The 18,413-nt window shown below is 43.2% G+C and overlaps 2 protein-coding genes across 7 annotated transcripts in view; both read left to right on the top strand.

The window, feature by feature from the left end:
- Positions 1-7,187, top strand: part of TMTC4 (transmembrane O-mannosyltransferase targeting cadherins 4) — a 58,076-nt gene extending 50,889 nt beyond the window's left edge. For 4 of the 5 annotated variants that reach the window (XM_073348916.1, XM_073348861.1, XM_073348908.2 and 1 more), the window contains 3 exons: positions 519-631; positions 5,088-5,157; positions 5,680-7,187. In XM_073348916.1, the coding sequence (XP_073205017.1) occupies positions 519-631; positions 5,088-5,157; positions 5,680-5,831 (335 nt within the window). In that variant the 3' untranslated portion in view covers positions 5,832-7,187. The other variant, XM_073348881.2, reaches the window with a different exon arrangement.
- A 6,654-nt stretch (positions 7,188-13,841) lies between these two features.
- Positions 13,842-18,413, top strand: part of GGACT (gamma-glutamylamine cyclotransferase) — a 111,633-nt gene continuing 107,061 nt past the window's right edge. The window contains exon 1 of one of the 2 annotated variants that reach the window (XM_073348849.2): positions 13,842-14,131. The gene's annotated coding sequence lies outside the window, so the exon portion shown is untranslated. The remainder of the gene's footprint in view (positions 14,132-18,413) is intronic. The other variant, XM_073348832.2, reaches the window with a different exon arrangement.

The raw sequence follows: 18,413 nt of genomic DNA, 5'->3' as shown, positions 1-18,413 counted from the left end.
ATTAACATAGTCTGGCAGGCTCCACGTGGGGCAGTTAGAGCGCAACACACAGGCTGTGGCTTGCGTGGTGAATCCAGTCAGGCAATAAAAATTCCTGCAACCAGTTCTTGACTTTTACTAAAAATAGCCTGGTTGGGGAGAAGGCACAACAGCGCTGCCGGGGCTTGCAGCTGTTCCAGCCCCGTTGCTAGTCCTGTGGCAGGGGCTGACTACCACTGCTCCTGCCCCGGGGGGAGAGGGCTGACCCAACCCAACCCCATCCCACCCCAGCTGCTGCTCTGGTGGCCGGGGACTGCTGTTCCGGCGGCCCTGGGAATGGCAGCTGCTCCAGTCCTGCCCCAGAAGTAGTCCCGGAGGTCCCAGAAAGTCACGGAATCCGTGGCCTCTGTGACAGAATCATCGCCTTATTTATAATACAGTATACATATGCTCACAGTGTGGAAGTAGCTAAAATATTAGCTATGTTAAAAGTTATCTTTTCTTTCCCTTCTCTCCTTCGTCACGGTATGGGCTCCCAGGGAATTTAGCACAAGCCGAAGCAGTTGGAAGAGAGGCCCTGGAACTGATACCTAATGATCATTCTCTTATGTTTTCTTTGGCAAACGTACTGGGAAAATCACAGAAATATAAGGTATGTAAAGGGGGAAGTGATCTGAATGTTTGCATTTAAAAATGAAATCTGTGGGAGGAAGGCACTGGACTGTGACTCAGCAGTTCAGGGTTCAGTGTCACACTGCCACAGAACTCCTGTGAGACATTGGGCAAGATACTTAATCTCTCTGTGCCACAGTTTCCCAAATGTAAAATAAAGATAATTCCTTAACACCCACTGTGTCATGAGAATAAATTTGTAAATACTTGGGGGCATCCAATCACTGTGGTGTGTACTTTGAAAGAGAGCCAGATAATGAATTTAAGTCTGTAGATAGGACAGGACCGAAAGAACCAACCAGTCCTTGTACTTGGACATACAGAAAACTTCTGCAAATAAAGGGGTAAACACAATTCATCTGGTAAGTGTTAGACATTTGTTTCTGAAAAGTAATTGACTGCCGCATGTAATGAGAATCAGTCTCTTTATTACATATTCTCATCAGTATTTGCCACGATTCCTACAGCATGAAGGAGAAATAAAACGCACATTAACAGGAGACTACATAATGGAAGGGCAGCAAGGAAAAAATGCAATTAACTTTTCCATTTGGTCTCATTTTCTGTAATGGGTAGTTTAGGAGCAAGCTATCAAAGTCAACTCATGCATCTGTGGAGTGTTTTGTAAATGGATCAGCAGTGGCACACAGCTCTACATATGTGTCACAAAGGGTTTGAGTTATGTTTGCTTGTTAATGAGCCAAAAGTTAGTCTTATTTTGTGGAATCATTTACCAAGAATAAGCCACCTACTGTGAATAACTGTAGTTGTCCTCACTGCCTCTATATTCATCCTCCTCATCTGCAATGTAAGTGACAGGAAGAGATGTATAATCTGGAAGCTTTTTGAATTCCTCATATAAAAAATGTTTGCTCCACTAAGATCCTTTGATTTGTAGCAATAATATAGCACTGAAGTAACATCCTGAATATATCTTGAATGAGAAGCATTTATGACCTCTAGACCTTTCAGGATAGAAATATATATATATATTTTTTTCACCGATTACAGTGTCAGGTGATATTTATCTCCATTTTCTTGCCCTTTTCCAGGATGATGAAACCGAGCCATGTATCTAAGCTATCAAGTTTGCTGTAGTTGTCACAGGAGAAATGCACTTTCAGAGAGGACTTAAAAGAAAAGAGGGGAGTTGCTTTGATGACCAGCTCAGGAAAGTCATTCTGTTTGGAGTGGGGTAGTATGGAAGAAATTACAGAGATGGTTGTGGGAGAAAATGGGGCTCTGAGATTAGCATTGTTAGTGGAGTGGAGGGAACCAGAAAGTGGTAGTGGGAGAGAATGTGATGAGAAGCTCAGTATGATCAGTGGGGAAGTGTGGAGTTATGTAGGGCCTTAAAAGGCACTAACAGGCAACTTGAACTTGATGTGGTGTAGCAGGGGATAGCAAATGGAGAGATTCAGAGAAGGGACTGATGAGGTTTGTTCAATAGGGAAGGAAAATGATCTTAGCAGCTACGTTCTGTATGGACTGGAGGGGAGGAATGTAGGCATCAGGAAGGCTAGGGATCAGTAGGTTACATGGGAGATGATGAGAGCCTCGACAAGAGTTCTAGCTGTAAGGACAGAGAGAAAGGGATGTATCTCCGAGATCTCTTCTAGGGAAAAGATTCAAGATTAGAATGTGTCAAGTGCCTAGACATGTTGAGTGAAATTTGTGTTGGGGAGAAAGATTAAATGATGATATGGCTTCCAGCACTTAATGGATAGATATTCTCATAAATAATGTGTCTGCATAAGGATTGCTAAGGTGTCAGTTCTGCCCTTGAAGCACACTAAGCATGTTTTTTCAATCCATATTCCTTTTGAAGCAGTCTATTGATTTGGAAATGTCTTGCCAGCTTGAAAGCTAGGTTTTCTTTCAATATGACTGCAGCAATGTTCCCTGTAGTTTCAAATTCACTATGCATTTTTCCAGAACGGATGACTTACAGAAATGTAACTCCTAAGCATACGAAAGATGGAACTTCTTAATTGAGACCTGGTTTTAGCAAATTAGTTTCCCTTCCTTTTTGAAATGAACAAAGCAACTACAGATCTCGGAAGCTCTCTAATGCTTTGAAACTGTGTGTATATTATATGTTTATCCACAGTGTTTTTGTTCTAGAAATACAAGATGTTAGCCCCATTGGCTAATTCAGTGGGTCTCCATATTTGAGGTAAAAACAAACTCGTTTTGTGCTGCAACTCTGGCAGCAGATGGAATATGCAACATGCTTTTTTCAAAGCCTTTGCTACACACAGTGCTGCAAGTATCCTGACAACATTAAATTTAAAGATTTGGCTGTTCAGACCAACTGAAATATTGCCCAGTGTACTGAAATGTTTATTTAATGCAATGGGATATTCTTCAAACTGCCTTTAATCATCTGATGCTCGTCGACTAACTGCTGAGCAAAGCAATGGCAATAAAATCTTTTCAATAAGTATGTGCCAGAAGGCATATGGTAATGGGAGTCAGCTGCAAACGTGTTTTATTAAGTTTTCTGGAGAACACCATGCACAATAACTGTACTCTATAATACTTGGATAGAGGAGGAGTGAGTTCCTGTGTTTGTTGCTCCTACTGTGTGGCTGATGACAATTTATTGAAAGACTGGGTTAACTGGGCAGCAGCTTATCTATGCACTCTGATGGCTGTATCTTCACAATGGAAAAAGTAGAAGTCTACTTTTTAACTAAAATCTTAGAATTTCCAGCATATTGGATAATGCAGCAAAGATTGCAGCAAGATTCCAACATTGTGGGAAGTGTGACTTTATTAATCTTTAACTTTTTTCCTGCTTCTGCTGTTAGGGCAAGTTTGTTTGGAGGATTTTGCTGTGTGTGTATGTGTAATGAACTTGGAGACAGATGGAGATGCCAATCCTGCCACCAAAGGCCTGTTTTCCCCACTTGAGAGAATTCAGATGCATGGTTCAGTAGCTTGTTCCCATGTAAGGACAGAGTAGGCCTTCATGGCTGTGGTTTATAAAACTTTTCTCACAGGACAGCCTGTATTTGGTTTTTGGGCCTAAGATGTCAAGGCCTCATACACCAGACAATCATCTAGGAAGTAGTGGCCTTTCCTGAGGTGCACTGGACTTTAACTGTGCATTAGGGTATGCCTACACAACAGCTGGAAGGTACAATTCCCAGCCTGGGTAGACTTAGACATACATGCTAGCTCTGCTCAAGCTAGCACCAAAAAATAGCAATGTGGCTGAGATAGCCCAGGCAGTGCCTTGGGCGAGCTGCCAAATACATACCCAGGGGGTTGGGCGGGATTATACTCTTGCAGCTTTCCCAAACTAGTGCCCATGCTGCGGCAGCTACGCTGCTATGTTGAATGCTCCAACTTGAGCGGAGCTAGCATGTCTGTCTGTCTGCACTTACCTACACCCGCAGACTCAAGGAACACGAAACGTACCACTTACAGCTGGCCTTTTCTCTCTACGTCTTTTGCCTGGGAACTGAGCTAGAGACTGTCCAAGAATCTAAAATGTACAGCAGCACAGAAACTACCTAAAATTACCCTTCTAATATACCTGAACTTAACTTTTTTTTTTAACCATGATGATTTTTAACAAGGATTCTCTGGACACAGAGCAAAGGTCTCTACACTGGCAGCTAGCATGGGGAAGACAAAACTTGAAGTGGTTAAGAAACTGACCAGATTCTTATAATCTTGGCTCTGAACATTTGGTGCCATGAGAGGCCTTTGCTTTTCTAAAAGGTTCCCAGATGTCATCAGTGCTGCGGGCACATCCCACAAGTGGGAATATTCAGAGGACACTTGCAGATGTAGTGATTTTTTTTTCAGTGATTTGTAGTTTTTATATTTTAAAGTAGAGGTACTGTTCCTCAATGTGGATTATATTCAGACCTCAGCTTCAGATGTGTTTACTGTAACTGTGTGTCAATAAAATTAAGAAGTGGTTAATTTTTAGAACAGTAGGAGGAATGACAGGTTTCAGAGTAACAGCCATGTTAGTCTGTAACTTAAAGGCAAAAGCTTTTGCTGAAAACTTAAAAACAGTACAAAATAGAACATTATCTTGGGCCAGTAACAAGCAGGGAAAACTTCTACCTAAAAGGTGAATATTTTGAAACATTAGGAATATTGGGAAATTTGATTAAAACGTACACTGCTTTGCAAACTTAACCATAGTGGGTACTGCTAGTTGCCTGCTATAATAGTAGAAGCCTGTGATATGTTGGTGCTTGTGTAGTTTATATTTAGTGGAGGCTGCAGCCACCAAAGAGCAACAAGTTCAGACAGTGTTCTATATAACATTGTGGGGAGGTAATGTATAGAAGAAAAAATATGGCTACAACTCTAATACAATTTGTGAAGTCTTTGTGGTGCTTGGGTGCACTTGCATTTTGTGTACTACATGAGTAACCTATACTGTTGACATCTTCTTCCAAATTATTCAGGAATCTGAAGCTTTGTTCCTCAAGGCAATTAAAGCCAATCCAAATGCAGCCAGTTATCATGGTAATTTGGGTAAGAACCTTTCTAACTCCTCAAGAGCAAACTTTTATCAAATGTGCTGTTTGTTCCCTTATGTTCACTGTGTATAAAAAGAAGTTTTGAGACTGTTCCTGCTGGGTGGATTTCTGTTCTGATTAATTTCTAGAAAGCCATCAAGGAAATGGGGCATCAAAAACTAAAAGCTGTCACATGGTATGACAGATCAGATAGGTTGAACGTAGTAGTCCAGAGATGGCAGAACTTCAGTGGCTGCAAATTGATTCATTTGAGCTATGCTTGTAAATCTTTATGAGCTCATATAAATACAGTAATTTATGGCTACAACATATTTCATTCCTCCATCATTCCATGGCTGGTTCTTTCCCCAAGCTCTGCTCCTGCAGCTGGCAGAAGAACAAACTACTACTGTGCCACTAACCAGCAAAAAAAAACACTTTATTGGAAACAAATGCTTTAATGTTGTTTTCCAAGCGATTGGCAATTTGCACATTATTCAACAATACTGCTAATGAAAACTACTCATTGCTGTTTCAGCTGTGCTTTACCATCGCTGGGGAAATCTTGACTTAGCCAAGAAACACTATGAAGTCTCTCTGAAGCTTGACCCTGCTGCACCCGGGACCAAGGAAAACTACAGCCTCTTAAAAAGAAAACTGGAACAATTGCAAAAGAAAGGCAATGTCTGATGTTTCTTTTTAGGCTGTCAGCGCATGCTGTATACCTTTAATGTTACAGGGCTACTTTTAACCATTTAAGGGATTCAGTCACAGAGTATTAAAAATAATAGTTACAGCACCACTAATGCACACTCAAATGCTTGATTTGGTCTTACATTGGAAATGTATCTTTTTTTTTTCAGTTGACTCAACTGTAGATTCTAAAATTTCAGCTCAAGAATGTTCTTTTCTGTTTTTGATTTTTGAAATCTTTAACTGTTTTTAAAGCCCATTAAATACACTGACATGGGTATGTGAAATTTAATGTAGTGTGGAGTTTCACAACACTATTTCACAACACTATAAGTAAATAGAAAGTTTATTTTCATATGCAGTTGACTCATTCATCTGACTTTTAGTATCAGTGTAGAATACTAAAATGGAGAAAGTGACTCTGAAGAAATGGCACTGTCCTACTTGAAAATGGGATCCCTTACACATATGCAGAGTCATAGATATTCACTTCAGAGAGTGAAGTGGATTCCAGTCTATATAGCACATCAACAGAATGGTTAATCATTACAATTGTAGGTCCAAATTCTGACTAAGTTTGTGCCTGTGCAAACCCGTTGACAGCAATGGGGTTGGCAAAGGTGTAAATGAGGCCACAATTTGACAAGCATAGGGTTATCAGCCCTATGTGATGGTGCACTCGGTCAAGGTGGAAGGACCCCAGGGACAGAAAGTCTTCCCAGAACAATGTAGTGGTACAAGTGGGCAGCACTGGCTAAGGAGTGAGTGTGGCCGTGGTACAGGAGGTGCACTGATGCAGCCTTTTCCCAGTCAGCCTCTGCTGGCAGGACTCCCCTAGCAGCCATTAAAATTGTCTTAACTCTTGTGGCAGGATGGTGGGGCAAACACAGTCAACCCTATGCCCCGGGTTAATTCTTATCTTCTTGGGCATAGCAACTCCCACTGGTTCAGGAAGTTGCAACTTGGAGTTCCTGCATCAGGGATGAACCAAGCACAAAGCCACAAAGAAAATGACCTGCAGAATCCCTTCTGCTGGCACATGAACCATAAGAAATCCAGATTCGCTTTCAGATCTCAGGGTGATTTCGCTGAAGTGGCAGTTAGGGGAAAAAAGCATCTTTTAATTTATAAACACAGAAATATTATATGGAAATGACAGACATTTGTACAGCACCACTTTTGGAGTATGCTGCACTTTAAACTAGGGTTTTGAATTAACTCATACGATTAACTCAAAAAAATTGCGATTAATGGTGGTGTTCTGTTAAACAATAGAATACCAATTGAAATGTATTAAATATTTTTGGATATTTTTGTACATTTCCAAATATGTTGATTTCTATTATAACACAGAATACAAAGTGTACAGTGCTCACTTAATAGTATGATTTTTATTACAAATATTTGCACTGTAAAACGATAAACAAAAGAAATGGTATTTTTCAAATCACCTCATACAAGTACTGTACTGCAATCTTTGTCATGAAAGTGCAACTTACAAATGTAGATTTGTGTTGCATAACTGCACTCAAAAACAAAACAATCTAAAACTTTAGAGCCTACAAGTCCACTCAGTCCTACTTCTTGAGCCAATTGCTAAGACAAACAAGTTTGTTTACATTTATGGGAGATACTGCTGCCTGCTTCTTATTTACAATGTCACCTGAAAGTGAGAACAGGCCTTCGCATGGGACTTCTGTAACCAGCATTGCAAGGTATTTATGTGCCAGATATGCTAAACATTCATATGCCCCTTCATGCTTTGGCCACCATTCCAGAGGACGTGCTTCGATGCTGCTGATGCTCATTTAAAAAAAAAAATGCTTTTAATTAAATTTGTGACTGAACTCCTTGGGGGAGAATTGTATGTCTCCTGTTCTGTTCTGTCTGCATTCTGCCATATATTTCATGTTATAGCAGTCTCAGATGACCCAACACGTTTGTTTTAAGAACACTTTCACAGCAGATTTGACAAAATGCAAAGAAGGTACCAATGTGAGATTTCCAAAAATAGCTACAGCACTGGACCCAAGGTTTAAGAATCTGAAGTGCCATCCAAAATCTGAGAGGGACGATGTTTGGAACATGTTTTCAGAAGTCTTAAAAAAGCAACACTCCGATGCGGAAACTACAGAACCCAAACCATCAAAAAAGAAAATTAACCTTCTCTTGGTGGCATCTGACTCAGATGATGAAAACGAAGATGCGTCGGTCCGCTCTACTTTGGACCGTTATCAAGCAGAACCCGTCATCAGCATGGATGCATGTCCCCTGGAATGGTGGTTGAAGCATAAAGGGACATACGAATCTTTAGTGCATCTGGCATGTAAATATCTTGTGATGCTGGCTACAACAGTGCCACACAAACGCCTGTTCTCACTTTCAGGTGACGTAAAAAAGAAGCGGGCAGCATTTTCTCCTGCAAATTGAAACCAAACTTGTTTGTTTGAGCGATTGGCTGAAGTAGGACTGAATGGACTTGTAGACTCTAAAATTTTACATGGTTTTATTTTTAAATGCAGTTATTTTTGTACATAATACTACATATGTAAGTTCAACTTTCATAATAAAGAGATTACTTGTATTAGGTGAATTGAAAAATACTATTGTTTTTTACAGTGCAAATACTTGTAATCAAAAATAACTATAAAGTGAGCACTGTACTCTTTGTATTCTGTTGTAATTCAAATATATTCTATTCAATTCAATGTGTTTGAAAATGTAGAAAACATCCAAAAATATTTAAATAATAGTAAAATACCATTTAACAGTGTGATTAATTGTGGTTAATTTTTTAATCGCTTGACAGCCCCACTTTAAACTTTTAATTAGCAGCACAGAGGAGGGAGTCAAATGCTGTTTGTGTGCTGGTATTTACATAGCTCAACATAATGTTGCTGCTTCTGTAAATATTTATCTTTTTAAAAAGAAAGTGGAAAAACAATCTATTGGATGTGAGAATTGAGAGATTTGACCTCCTCTCTCTCCATGTTCCTGCATTCTGTATTTTTTTTCCATAGGAAGAAATTGATTCATGCAATATTTGCAACTTTCCTAACTTGTGTGGTAATATTGTACAGGCAGTTCTGATATATTCTTAATATACCACTCACCTAAATATGAAACTGTTTAAAATGTAAGGCAAATGTCTGCCATAGTACAGAATATTGCATGATCTTGCCCTTCTGAATACCACGTAAATGTTTTACATCTACAGTACTCTACTTTTTAAATGTTTTGCTTGGAAAAGAGTGCCACATTTGGAACTAAAATACAAGTGGCAAGTTTTTATAGATTTTTATATTCTGTCCTACAGCTCAGCCTAATATGCATCAAATGTAGAAGGCATTGTGTTAAATAGGCTTCTAAACCAAAAAAAAGGATTTTGCTATGGAAACTAGTTTCTAGCAGACAAAAGAAATGACTTCACAAAAACAAGCCATATTGGTTTATTCACAATGTCTGTTGTAATTGAGTTCTAAATTATTATTCTTGTCATGTAGTTCACATGTATGATCATCCTTATTGGCATGTACTGTTTGTTTTGGATTAATCCAGTAGATCAATATTATACTTAGGGCACGAAAACTCTGCATTTCATTATGCAGTAAACCCATTACACGCACTTGTCTGGGGATGCTGATTTGTCCCTCACTCTGAGTTTCTGATGGATTGGGCCTCCTATTTTGTACTCTTAGTATTTTAAAATGTTTATTTACTCTTCTAGTAGCAACCCCATGATCTCTTCTTGATTTATATTCAGGCTATTTAATATCACTTAACTTTTTATTGGTCGTCTTTGTTTTAATTTATAATTAATTATTTAGTGCAATAAAAATGAAAGGTAATCACTTATATCAATTTAATAGAAATGGTACACTTTTAGCAGAGTATGTCGGAGCTCAATTGGCTTCTGAAGAACTAATGTACAAGATTCTGTTTATATAAAATACCCCATAAATCTTTCAAGAACACTAAATATCTTCCACTTTATGCTCTCAAACAACTTAGTAATGCAACTCATTCAATGTATTAGGCCTATTAAAGTATTTATGAATTTACCTTTTTAAAATGTTTAATTTTCCACACCTGGTAACTAACTCCTGAGTCAGTATAGAAAATATTGCCTGCAAGAGAAAAAAGATGTAAAGAGAGGGGTTTCACAGGAAGGAGATTTTATAAGCTTAGACCCATTTGTTTTTTAATAATTTTTCTTTCCACTATTGCTAATTGATAATATCAATATAGAATATTACTATTGCTAATTTCTCCTTGCCCAGCTGATCAATCCTTTCCTATTTGATTATGCAGTGAAGTCATAAATCTATATTTGTTACATTGTATTAATTTCCATAGCAATAGATTGTGAGGTCACAAGTGCTTGGTCACTTCACTGTTCACTCATTTAAACAAAATTACGAAAAAAGAGCAAAAGGTAGGCAGCATGCTCCAATGGATAAAGCACAAGATTAGACATAGGGTCTGTACGCTACTGCTACTGTTAATCACTGTAATTTTGATTTACTCACATGTGGAAACATTTCAAAAGCATCCACTAACTTTGAGAGCCTCTATTTTTTGAGTGTTCAACTTCTCATATTTACGGCCTGACTGTCGGGATGTGCTGAGCACTTGCTGTTCCTGTTGATTTTAACTGCAATTGTATTTAGTATATCTGAAGATCAAGCCCTAGGGGTGTGTTTGGACATTGTGAAATTGAGGCACTCAACTTTTGAAAATGTTGGCTTTACTGTCTCCCAGCTATACTGTATGCATCTGTAAAATTGGAACCAACTACATTTGTTCGGCACCTCTGTAAAAATAGTTGTGATCTAAGGATGAAAACCTCCTTATTTAATATAAAAAATGACTAGCCAAATTAATTGGTTTGTGTACATATTCTCCCCATGCTACAACATCAGGCTCTTAAGATACATATCGTTCCTACAATTCATTATAACAATGAAAGAATCTCAGAAGAATTTGAATCATATCAAAGCATCCCACACAGCCAACTATACCTGTGATATGAAGTCATTTTCCATTTTCATGTGCAGTTGTTCTTTCCTTCCAAGGAAATCCCCTACTGGTTAAAGTTTCTTCAGACTTAACTCCTCTTCCTGTCCTCTTCAACTAGTCTCCTGAGCCTGAGGTCTGGATTCCTGAAACTCCTGGTGTTTCATCTTTATGGGTACACATCCTTATTGTGTGTGTCCCTTGCATCAAGAATCCTACAAGTATTGTTGAGCTCAGGCTGAATGTGATATGAGCAACAGGTACACCTGGGGAGGTCAGATGGCAACAGTAACTGGATGAGGGAATGAGATTGTAAAAGACAAGTGAAGGAAGAAAGAAATCAAAGTTTGGGGTTGTCTTGTGTGGAGGTTTGTTACCGGGGGGGATGGGGTTACTGTTCATACAAAGGTTTGGCTACCCAAAAGAATCGCAAGTTCAGACTAGGAGAGTTTATTTTCTGAACTAGTATTACCTATTGCTAGGTTATATATGATCATGTTGTATTTTAGTAAAGTTGTCATTTATTTCATTGTGTCTACTTTTACACTAGTTTAAAAGTAATCAAGCAGATAACTGTAAATCTGTAAAGCTCTTGATGGGTTTTTTTTAGTTTAAAACCCTGTCCTTTGGAATTCCAAGCTCTAAACTGTAGCATATTGCTAAAAGAATAAAATGTTTAAATTAAAAACATCTAAATATTTTATTTAGATGTTGATTCCTTTGTGCATACCAGGTTTCCAACAAGCATAGCTACGTCTGCTGATTCAAACATGATCCTCATTTTCAGTGAGTGAGCAGTACTTGTATTTTCAAAGTCCTTTAGATGAATCTCTTAAATGTGCCCTCTACTAACAAATCTTTTGTAATATGAAAGACCATAATCCACTAGGAATGAAAGTGAGAATACAAATGAAATTTGCTATAGCATAAAGGTTAAGTACTGTACACCTGCTACTTTTAAAGACACAAATACCTGTAGCTGCATGACTCATGTACTGGAGGATTGATTGTACTGTTAGCAAAATGCATTGCCGTGTTGTGGCATAGGTGTTTGGTATGTTAGTGTATGGTATATTAGAAATGATCCATGGCTTATTAAATTATGGGGTTTTGTAGAAATCTGGTCACAAGAAATTTGAAATCCGTGGCTTTGAATTTGATGCTGATATCTGAACTCTTCTTTCTTGATGTACTATTAATGATCTGAGTTGCAAATAGTTATTCCAATTTACAAAGTTTCAACCAAGAAAGACGCAAACATTTGTAATAAAGCCCAGTAATAAATCTGCATTTTTGCTATCATGCTACTGAGATTTTATTTTTGCTTGTAATGAAATAAGTGGTGTGTTTATCTGAAGCAGGACGCAAAATGTGCTAGGCACTATAGAAAAATATGACATCAGAAGACATGGTCCCTGACCTGGTGTGCTTACAATCAAAGGCCCTGATCCTGCAAACATTTACACTTGATTAATTTTTATGATTGTGAGTAGTCTCACTAAGATTAAATGGGGCCTAAAAAAAAAAAGAGAGCAATCAGCCTGGGTGGAGGGGAAAGTGCAGCAAATGTTAGTTCCAACTTTAAAAATAATCATATAACACTATCCACATGTACTCTTCCCAGCCATTGTTAATTCATTGTGCTTAAAATTCACAAGGGGGATTTAGGTACCACTAACATTCACAAGCCTAAGTTCAGCTGCTGCTTAAACTTATAGGCACCTAAATTTCTACCATTAAAGTCCCTGAGGTGTCTACATTTTGGTCGGTAGGCATGCATGCAACCACCTAAATCTTCACACCACTCAGCAGCTTGGCATGTAATTCATGCCTAAAGTCCAGCTGGATTCTACAACTAGGTGTCCCCTATCTTGTCTTAGGGACCAGATCACATAGGCATGCTCAGTTATAGCTAAACCCTTACAAAAGCAGCTGCTGCTGCCGGTGGGTACCTGCATTTGAAATATTGATCTTTTTAGGCTGCTGCCCCATGGGCATTTCTGCAGAAATACTAGTGGGGTGTTAGGCTACTGCTGAAACACGGGAGGTATATGGTTGCTAGAAAAAGGTAGGCAAGGTCAAAAAGATTACTTCACAGCACTGTTAGCAGGGGAGGCTGGGCCTATGCTGCCTGCCTGGGATGGGAAGAAGAGGAGTGGCACAGCTGTTTTCTCCCTTGCTGCTACTTGAACTACCTCAGGTACTGCTCCTGGGGAACTGAGCCCATCAAAATAAACTTTGACTTGATCAAAATTTCCCTCTAACCGTACAGCTCCTGAGCGTGGGGCTGTCACATCACTAAAGCCCCTGCCCTTGGAGGGCTGTGCGCGCTTCCTCTCCTCTGCAGTTTTTGGCAGCTACTTCCCAAACAGACCAGCTCGCCTAGGAGCTAAAAGGTCGGCGAGGTGGCTTCAGATGCCTGTGGGCTGGACGGGAGGGGGAACTCTCCGGGGCCACAGCTGCAGAGAAGGGCTTCAGGCTGGCCTGTCTCTGCTCCTGTCTCGCTTTGGGAACCTGTAGGAGGTCAGTGGGCCGCTGCAGGTGTTTTTCTGTACGAAGGAACCTTCCCCTTTACTCCGCCTAGGAGCTCGTTGCGCTCTCCGCACGTGGGGCAGCGCTAGGTGGAGACGCTGCTTAAGCCAGGAGGAGCCAGCCAGGCTCAGGGCCCCTTCCCCCGGCAGCGGGCGGCTGCGTGGGGGGCCAAGGGGCGCAAAGCAGCAGATGCAGCATCACACGCGCTCTGGTCCCCGGCCGCGCCGCTGAGATGCTCCGCCGTCGGGGGGCGGGGCGGCTGCAGGGCAGCGCCACGTGCAGCCAGACGCGAGGGGCGCTCGGAGGCCGCGCGCAGCCCGCGCGCTCTCACCCCTGGGCTCACAGGCTGCCCGCGGGGGCGGAGACTCGACGCGTTAGCATCAGCAAAGCCCTGCGCGCGGGGCCCTCAGCCACGGGCAAGGTCGCGCTGAGCCTCACTCCTCCCCCTCGCCCCCCCCCATGGCGTCACGTGGCCCTGGCCCAGCTCGCAGCTCCACGCGCACTCTCGGGAAGGGAGGAAGTAGGGGGCGTTTCCACGGCAACGCCCTCTCTCCTGGCTCCGCCCCCTACCTGTGCCGCCGCCTGGCTCCTCCCTCCGCTGCCTGAGGGGTGGGGCCAGAGCTCGCCCAGACCCCGCCCTTGAGAGTTGAGCTAAGCCGGAGCCAGAAGCGGCCCAGGGAATTGGGCACCAGCCGGGCGGAGGGACGCTCCGCCCAGGGGAGAAGCTTCGCGGGCAGCCAGGCTGGCGGGTGAGTGCTAGCGGGGGCGCGCGGGGGCCGTTGGCACCGTTAAAAAGCGGGACTCCCCAAGTTAACCTCCCCCGCGAGGGGAGCCGCCGGGACGGACACGATTGGCTCAAAGACGTCATGTGCCAGGGCTCACAGGGTCACGTGCCGCTCTGCCACCTGCGCCGCGCCTGTAAAATGCTCTGCCCCCCCCCCCCCCCCCCCGCCGAGGCCTGCGTGTCCCAGGGGCTGGGCGGCTCCCTGCTCGTGTCTCGTCCCGGGGGGGGGGGGGGTGTTGTGATGGTTCAGCACCTTCCTTCCTGTCTGTTTTGTTTTTTGCCATCAGTCTCTTCCTGCAGACTCTGCCTTCCCATTGCTTTGTGGGGCCCCCGGGGAAGGTGTCCGGCTCAGGTTCCCATGCGGTGCTGAATTGTTTGAATTCTGCTGCGGTGCCCTGGTGCCCATTGTCTGAGTATAGCACATCAGACGTGACATATCTTTAAAAATGTGCCTTTAGTTTCCTGATCGCTGCTGTTGCCTGAGTGTCCTCCAGATAGTCCACCTCCCAGAAATGCAAGTAGTAAGCTACTGTAACCATGCACTTCCTGTCATTAAAAGTGGATAGGTCTGTTCTGACCTTTCTCCAGGCCATTAGATGCACAGCCTGGCTCATCAGGTGCCTCTTTATCCTGGAGTATATAACTGTTAATATTAGCATTTAAATCTGTTTGGTTTCCTTTAAACAAAATTCTGGCTTGCATTCACAGCTCATCCCTCATCTGGTAATGGGAGGTAACCTCCTGTGGCACTTGCTTCTTGCAATCTGCAGTATGTACCCTTTTAATGCCTGTAAACCCTGTCCTGTTTGGTGCTTTGTTGAGTTGCCTGGAACTTCCTGTCAGAGATGCAAAAGTATGTTCACAGACTCTAATTCCTGTTCTGCAGAGCCATTTGTGTTGTACTCTGGAAGGTATGCCCTGCTCAGTGTATCTGGCACCAGTGGTAACTTTTCTGGGCAGTGTTGTATTCTCTTCTCATAGAGCTGGAGTTTCAGCAACATGTGGTCTAGTCATATGGATGCACTCACCAGTGGCTTCTTCACAATGAATCCTAATGGTTTAGGACTAGACTGCATGCCCACCTAGATCCCAGAGGTCAACTGATGGAATTGTTAAACCAGCAGCTCCTCTCCTATATGAAAAGGAGTACTTGTGGTACCTTAGAGACTAACAGATTTATTTGAGCAGAAGCATCCGATGAAGTGAGCTGTAGCTCACGAAAGCTTATGCTCAAATAAATTGGTTAGTCTCTAAGGTGCCATAAGTACTCCTTTTTGCAAATACAGACTAACATGGCTGCTACTCTGCAATCTTCTCTAGGAGTATATTTCCTTTCTGCGTCTATCGGGGTTGCACTAGCAAATGCTATGGGCTGCTGGCTTTGCAGCACTATCGTGCTGCTCCTCTTTCTCCTTGTGAGCTATCACACTGTAGCTCTAGCTGCTCCTCAAGGCTGTAGCGTTTTGGAACTGGTGCTTCACTTACGATTTTCTTTACATTTTTCAAACACATGTTTTGGGGTCTCTGACCATTCCCATGCTGAATCATTGTGTTTTAATTATCTGAAGAGTTAACAGGCTTCTGATAGGTGTGCACTGAACCTGGAGATAGGTGGCTATCCCTGTAAATTGTTGGACTCCCTTCATATCCTTCGATCTGAGCATTTCCTTCATGGTTCTCAGTTTTTCAACAGATAGCTAATATAATGCCAACTTTTATTTTTTTTTTAAGGCTCCAGAGTTGGTTTTCGGCTTACTGGCATGTAATTGCTAACTTCAGATTCAGGCAGGTTAGTTGACACTAGTAAAGAACAGATTTATCAGACACACAGGGCCGGTGCAACCACTAAGTGAACTAGGCGCTCGCCCAAGGCGCCAAGTGGTTGGGAGAACCAAAAAGCGTCGGCTTGCAGGGGCGGCGAGCCGCAGCCATGGAGGAGCCGGTGCGGTGCAGGGGGGCAGCAGCCCTGCAAAGGCGGCAGTGCCGCTAGTGGGGAGCAACCGCGCCCCTCCTGCCCAGGCTGTGGCCCGGCATGGTGCCCCCTCTCCTTGGGGGGGCTGCTGCAGGAGATGCATGCGGGCGCCAGCCCCCGTGCGCCCCCCGGCTCCCTCCTCACCACGCTCTGGTTCTGCGGCTCCCAGGAGTGTGAGCTGCTGCTGCCCCTCCCACTGGGCCAGTCAGGGAGCGGGGGGGTTGGATGGGTCAGGAGTTCTGGGAGGGGGGTTGTCAGGGGGCAGGGAGTGGTTGGATGGGGCGTGGGAGTCCCAGGGGTCTGTCTGGGGGCGGGGGTGTGGATAAGGGTGGGGGCAGTCAGGGGACAACTGGGGGTAGGATCCTAGGGGAGCAGTTAGGGTGGGGGTTCTCAGGAGGGGGCAGTCAGGGGACAAGGAACTGGGAGGCTTCGTAGGGAGTGGGGTTCTGGGGGGCAGTTAGGGGCAGGGGTCCAAGGAGAGGGCAGTTAGGGGACAAGGAGCAGGGGGGGTTGGAGCTTCTGAGGGGGGCAGTCGGGGTGGGAAGTGGGAGGGAGTGGATCGGGGTGGGGCTCTCCCCGTCCTCTTTTTTGATTGTTAAAATATGGTAGCCCTATTGGGGGGAGGGGGGAGCGTGCATCTGCTCCCCGCTAGCAGTGCTGCTGCCTTTGCAGAGCTGCTGCACCCCTGCGCCGCTCTGGCTCCTCCGTGGCTGGGGCTCGCCATCGCTGGAAGTGGGACTCTCTGGTGCCTCTGGAAGGCGGCTCCTCCCTGCCCAGCTGCTGCAGCAGCCCAAGCCCAGCAAAGCCAGTGAGTGGACTCGGGGCGGGGGGCCACCGGGGTGGGCTCGGCTCGGCTCACGGGGGAGCTGTGCACCCTCCAGGGGAGTTCAGGGGGCGGGAAGGGGGGAACCTGGTCTGGGGAGCAGCCCCTGGGCACAGCTGGCCCCTGAGCAGCCTGGCCCCTGGGGTCTATAAAGGCTTGTTGGGATTTGTCGCTCAATGAACCGATGTGCGGGTGGGCGCGCAAGGTGGAAGTTTTGCTTAGGGCGCAAAATATCCTTGCACAGGCCCTGCAGACACGGAGGTGAAAACGATATGTTGGGGAAGAGTCAGCATGGTTTTTCTAAAGGGAAATCATGTCTCACCAGTCAATTAGAATTCTTTGATGATGTAAACAAGCATGTGGACAAGGGTGATACAGTGTATGTGGACTTTCAGAAAGCCTTTGACAAGGTCCCTTGCTAAAGGTTTGTAAGCAAAGTAGTCAGTCATGGTTATAAGAGGGAAGGTCCTCTTATGGATCAGTAATTAGTTAAAAGATACGACACAAAGGGTAGGCATAAATGGTCAGTTTTCACAATGGAGAGAGCTAAATAACAGCGTCCCCCAAAGATCTATATTGGGACTGGTGCTATTCAACATACTCATAAATGATCTGGAAAAAGGGGTAGATGGTGAGGTGGTAAAGTTTGCAGATCATACATAGTTACTCCAGATAGTTAAGTCCAAAGCTGACTGCAAAGAGTTAGAAAGGGATCTCACAAAATTGGGTGACTGGGCAAGAAAATTGCAGATAAAATTCAGTGTTGATAAATGCAAAGTAATGCACATTGGAAAACATCCCAACTGTAAGTAAAAAACAATGGGGTCTAAATTAACTGTTACCACTCAAGTAAAAGATCTTGGAGTCATCTTGGATAGTTCTTTAAACTTCTGCTCAATATGCAGTGCAATCAAAAAAGCTAACAATGTTAGGAACCTTTGGGAAAGGGATAGATAATAAGACATGATACCACTATATAAATGCTTGGTACACATACACATTGAACACTGTGTGCAGTCCTGGTCACCACATCTCAGAAAAGGTATACTAGAACTAGAAAAAGTACAGAGAAGGGAAATAAAAATAATTAGGGTATGTAACAGCTTCCATATGAGGAAATATGAAAAAGATTGGGACTGTTTACGTTAGAAAAGAGGCGACTAAGGGAGGGTATGATAGAGGTCTATAAAATCGTTAATCTTGTGGAGAAAGTGGATAATCAAGTGTTGTTTACACCTTCACATAACACAAGAACCAGGGGTTACCCAATTAAATTAAAACAGTAGTACCTCAGTGTTACGAACACCTTGGGAATGGAGGTTGTTCATAACTGAACAAAACGTTATGGTGGTTCTTTCAAAAGCTTACAACTGAACAGTGGCTTAATACAGCTTTGAAGCTTTACAATGCAGAAGAAAAATGCTGTTTTCCCTTTATTTTTTTTTTTTTAGT

Source organism: Lepidochelys kempii, chromosome 1, assembly GCF_965140285.1.
Source record: "Lepidochelys kempii isolate rLepKem1 chromosome 1, rLepKem1.hap1, whole genome shotgun sequence".
Lineage (NCBI taxonomy): Eukaryota > Metazoa > Chordata > Testudines > Cheloniidae > Lepidochelys > Lepidochelys kempii.
The sequence above is the reverse complement of the archived record's forward strand: the minus strand, read 5'-3'. Positions and strand labels throughout refer to the sequence as shown.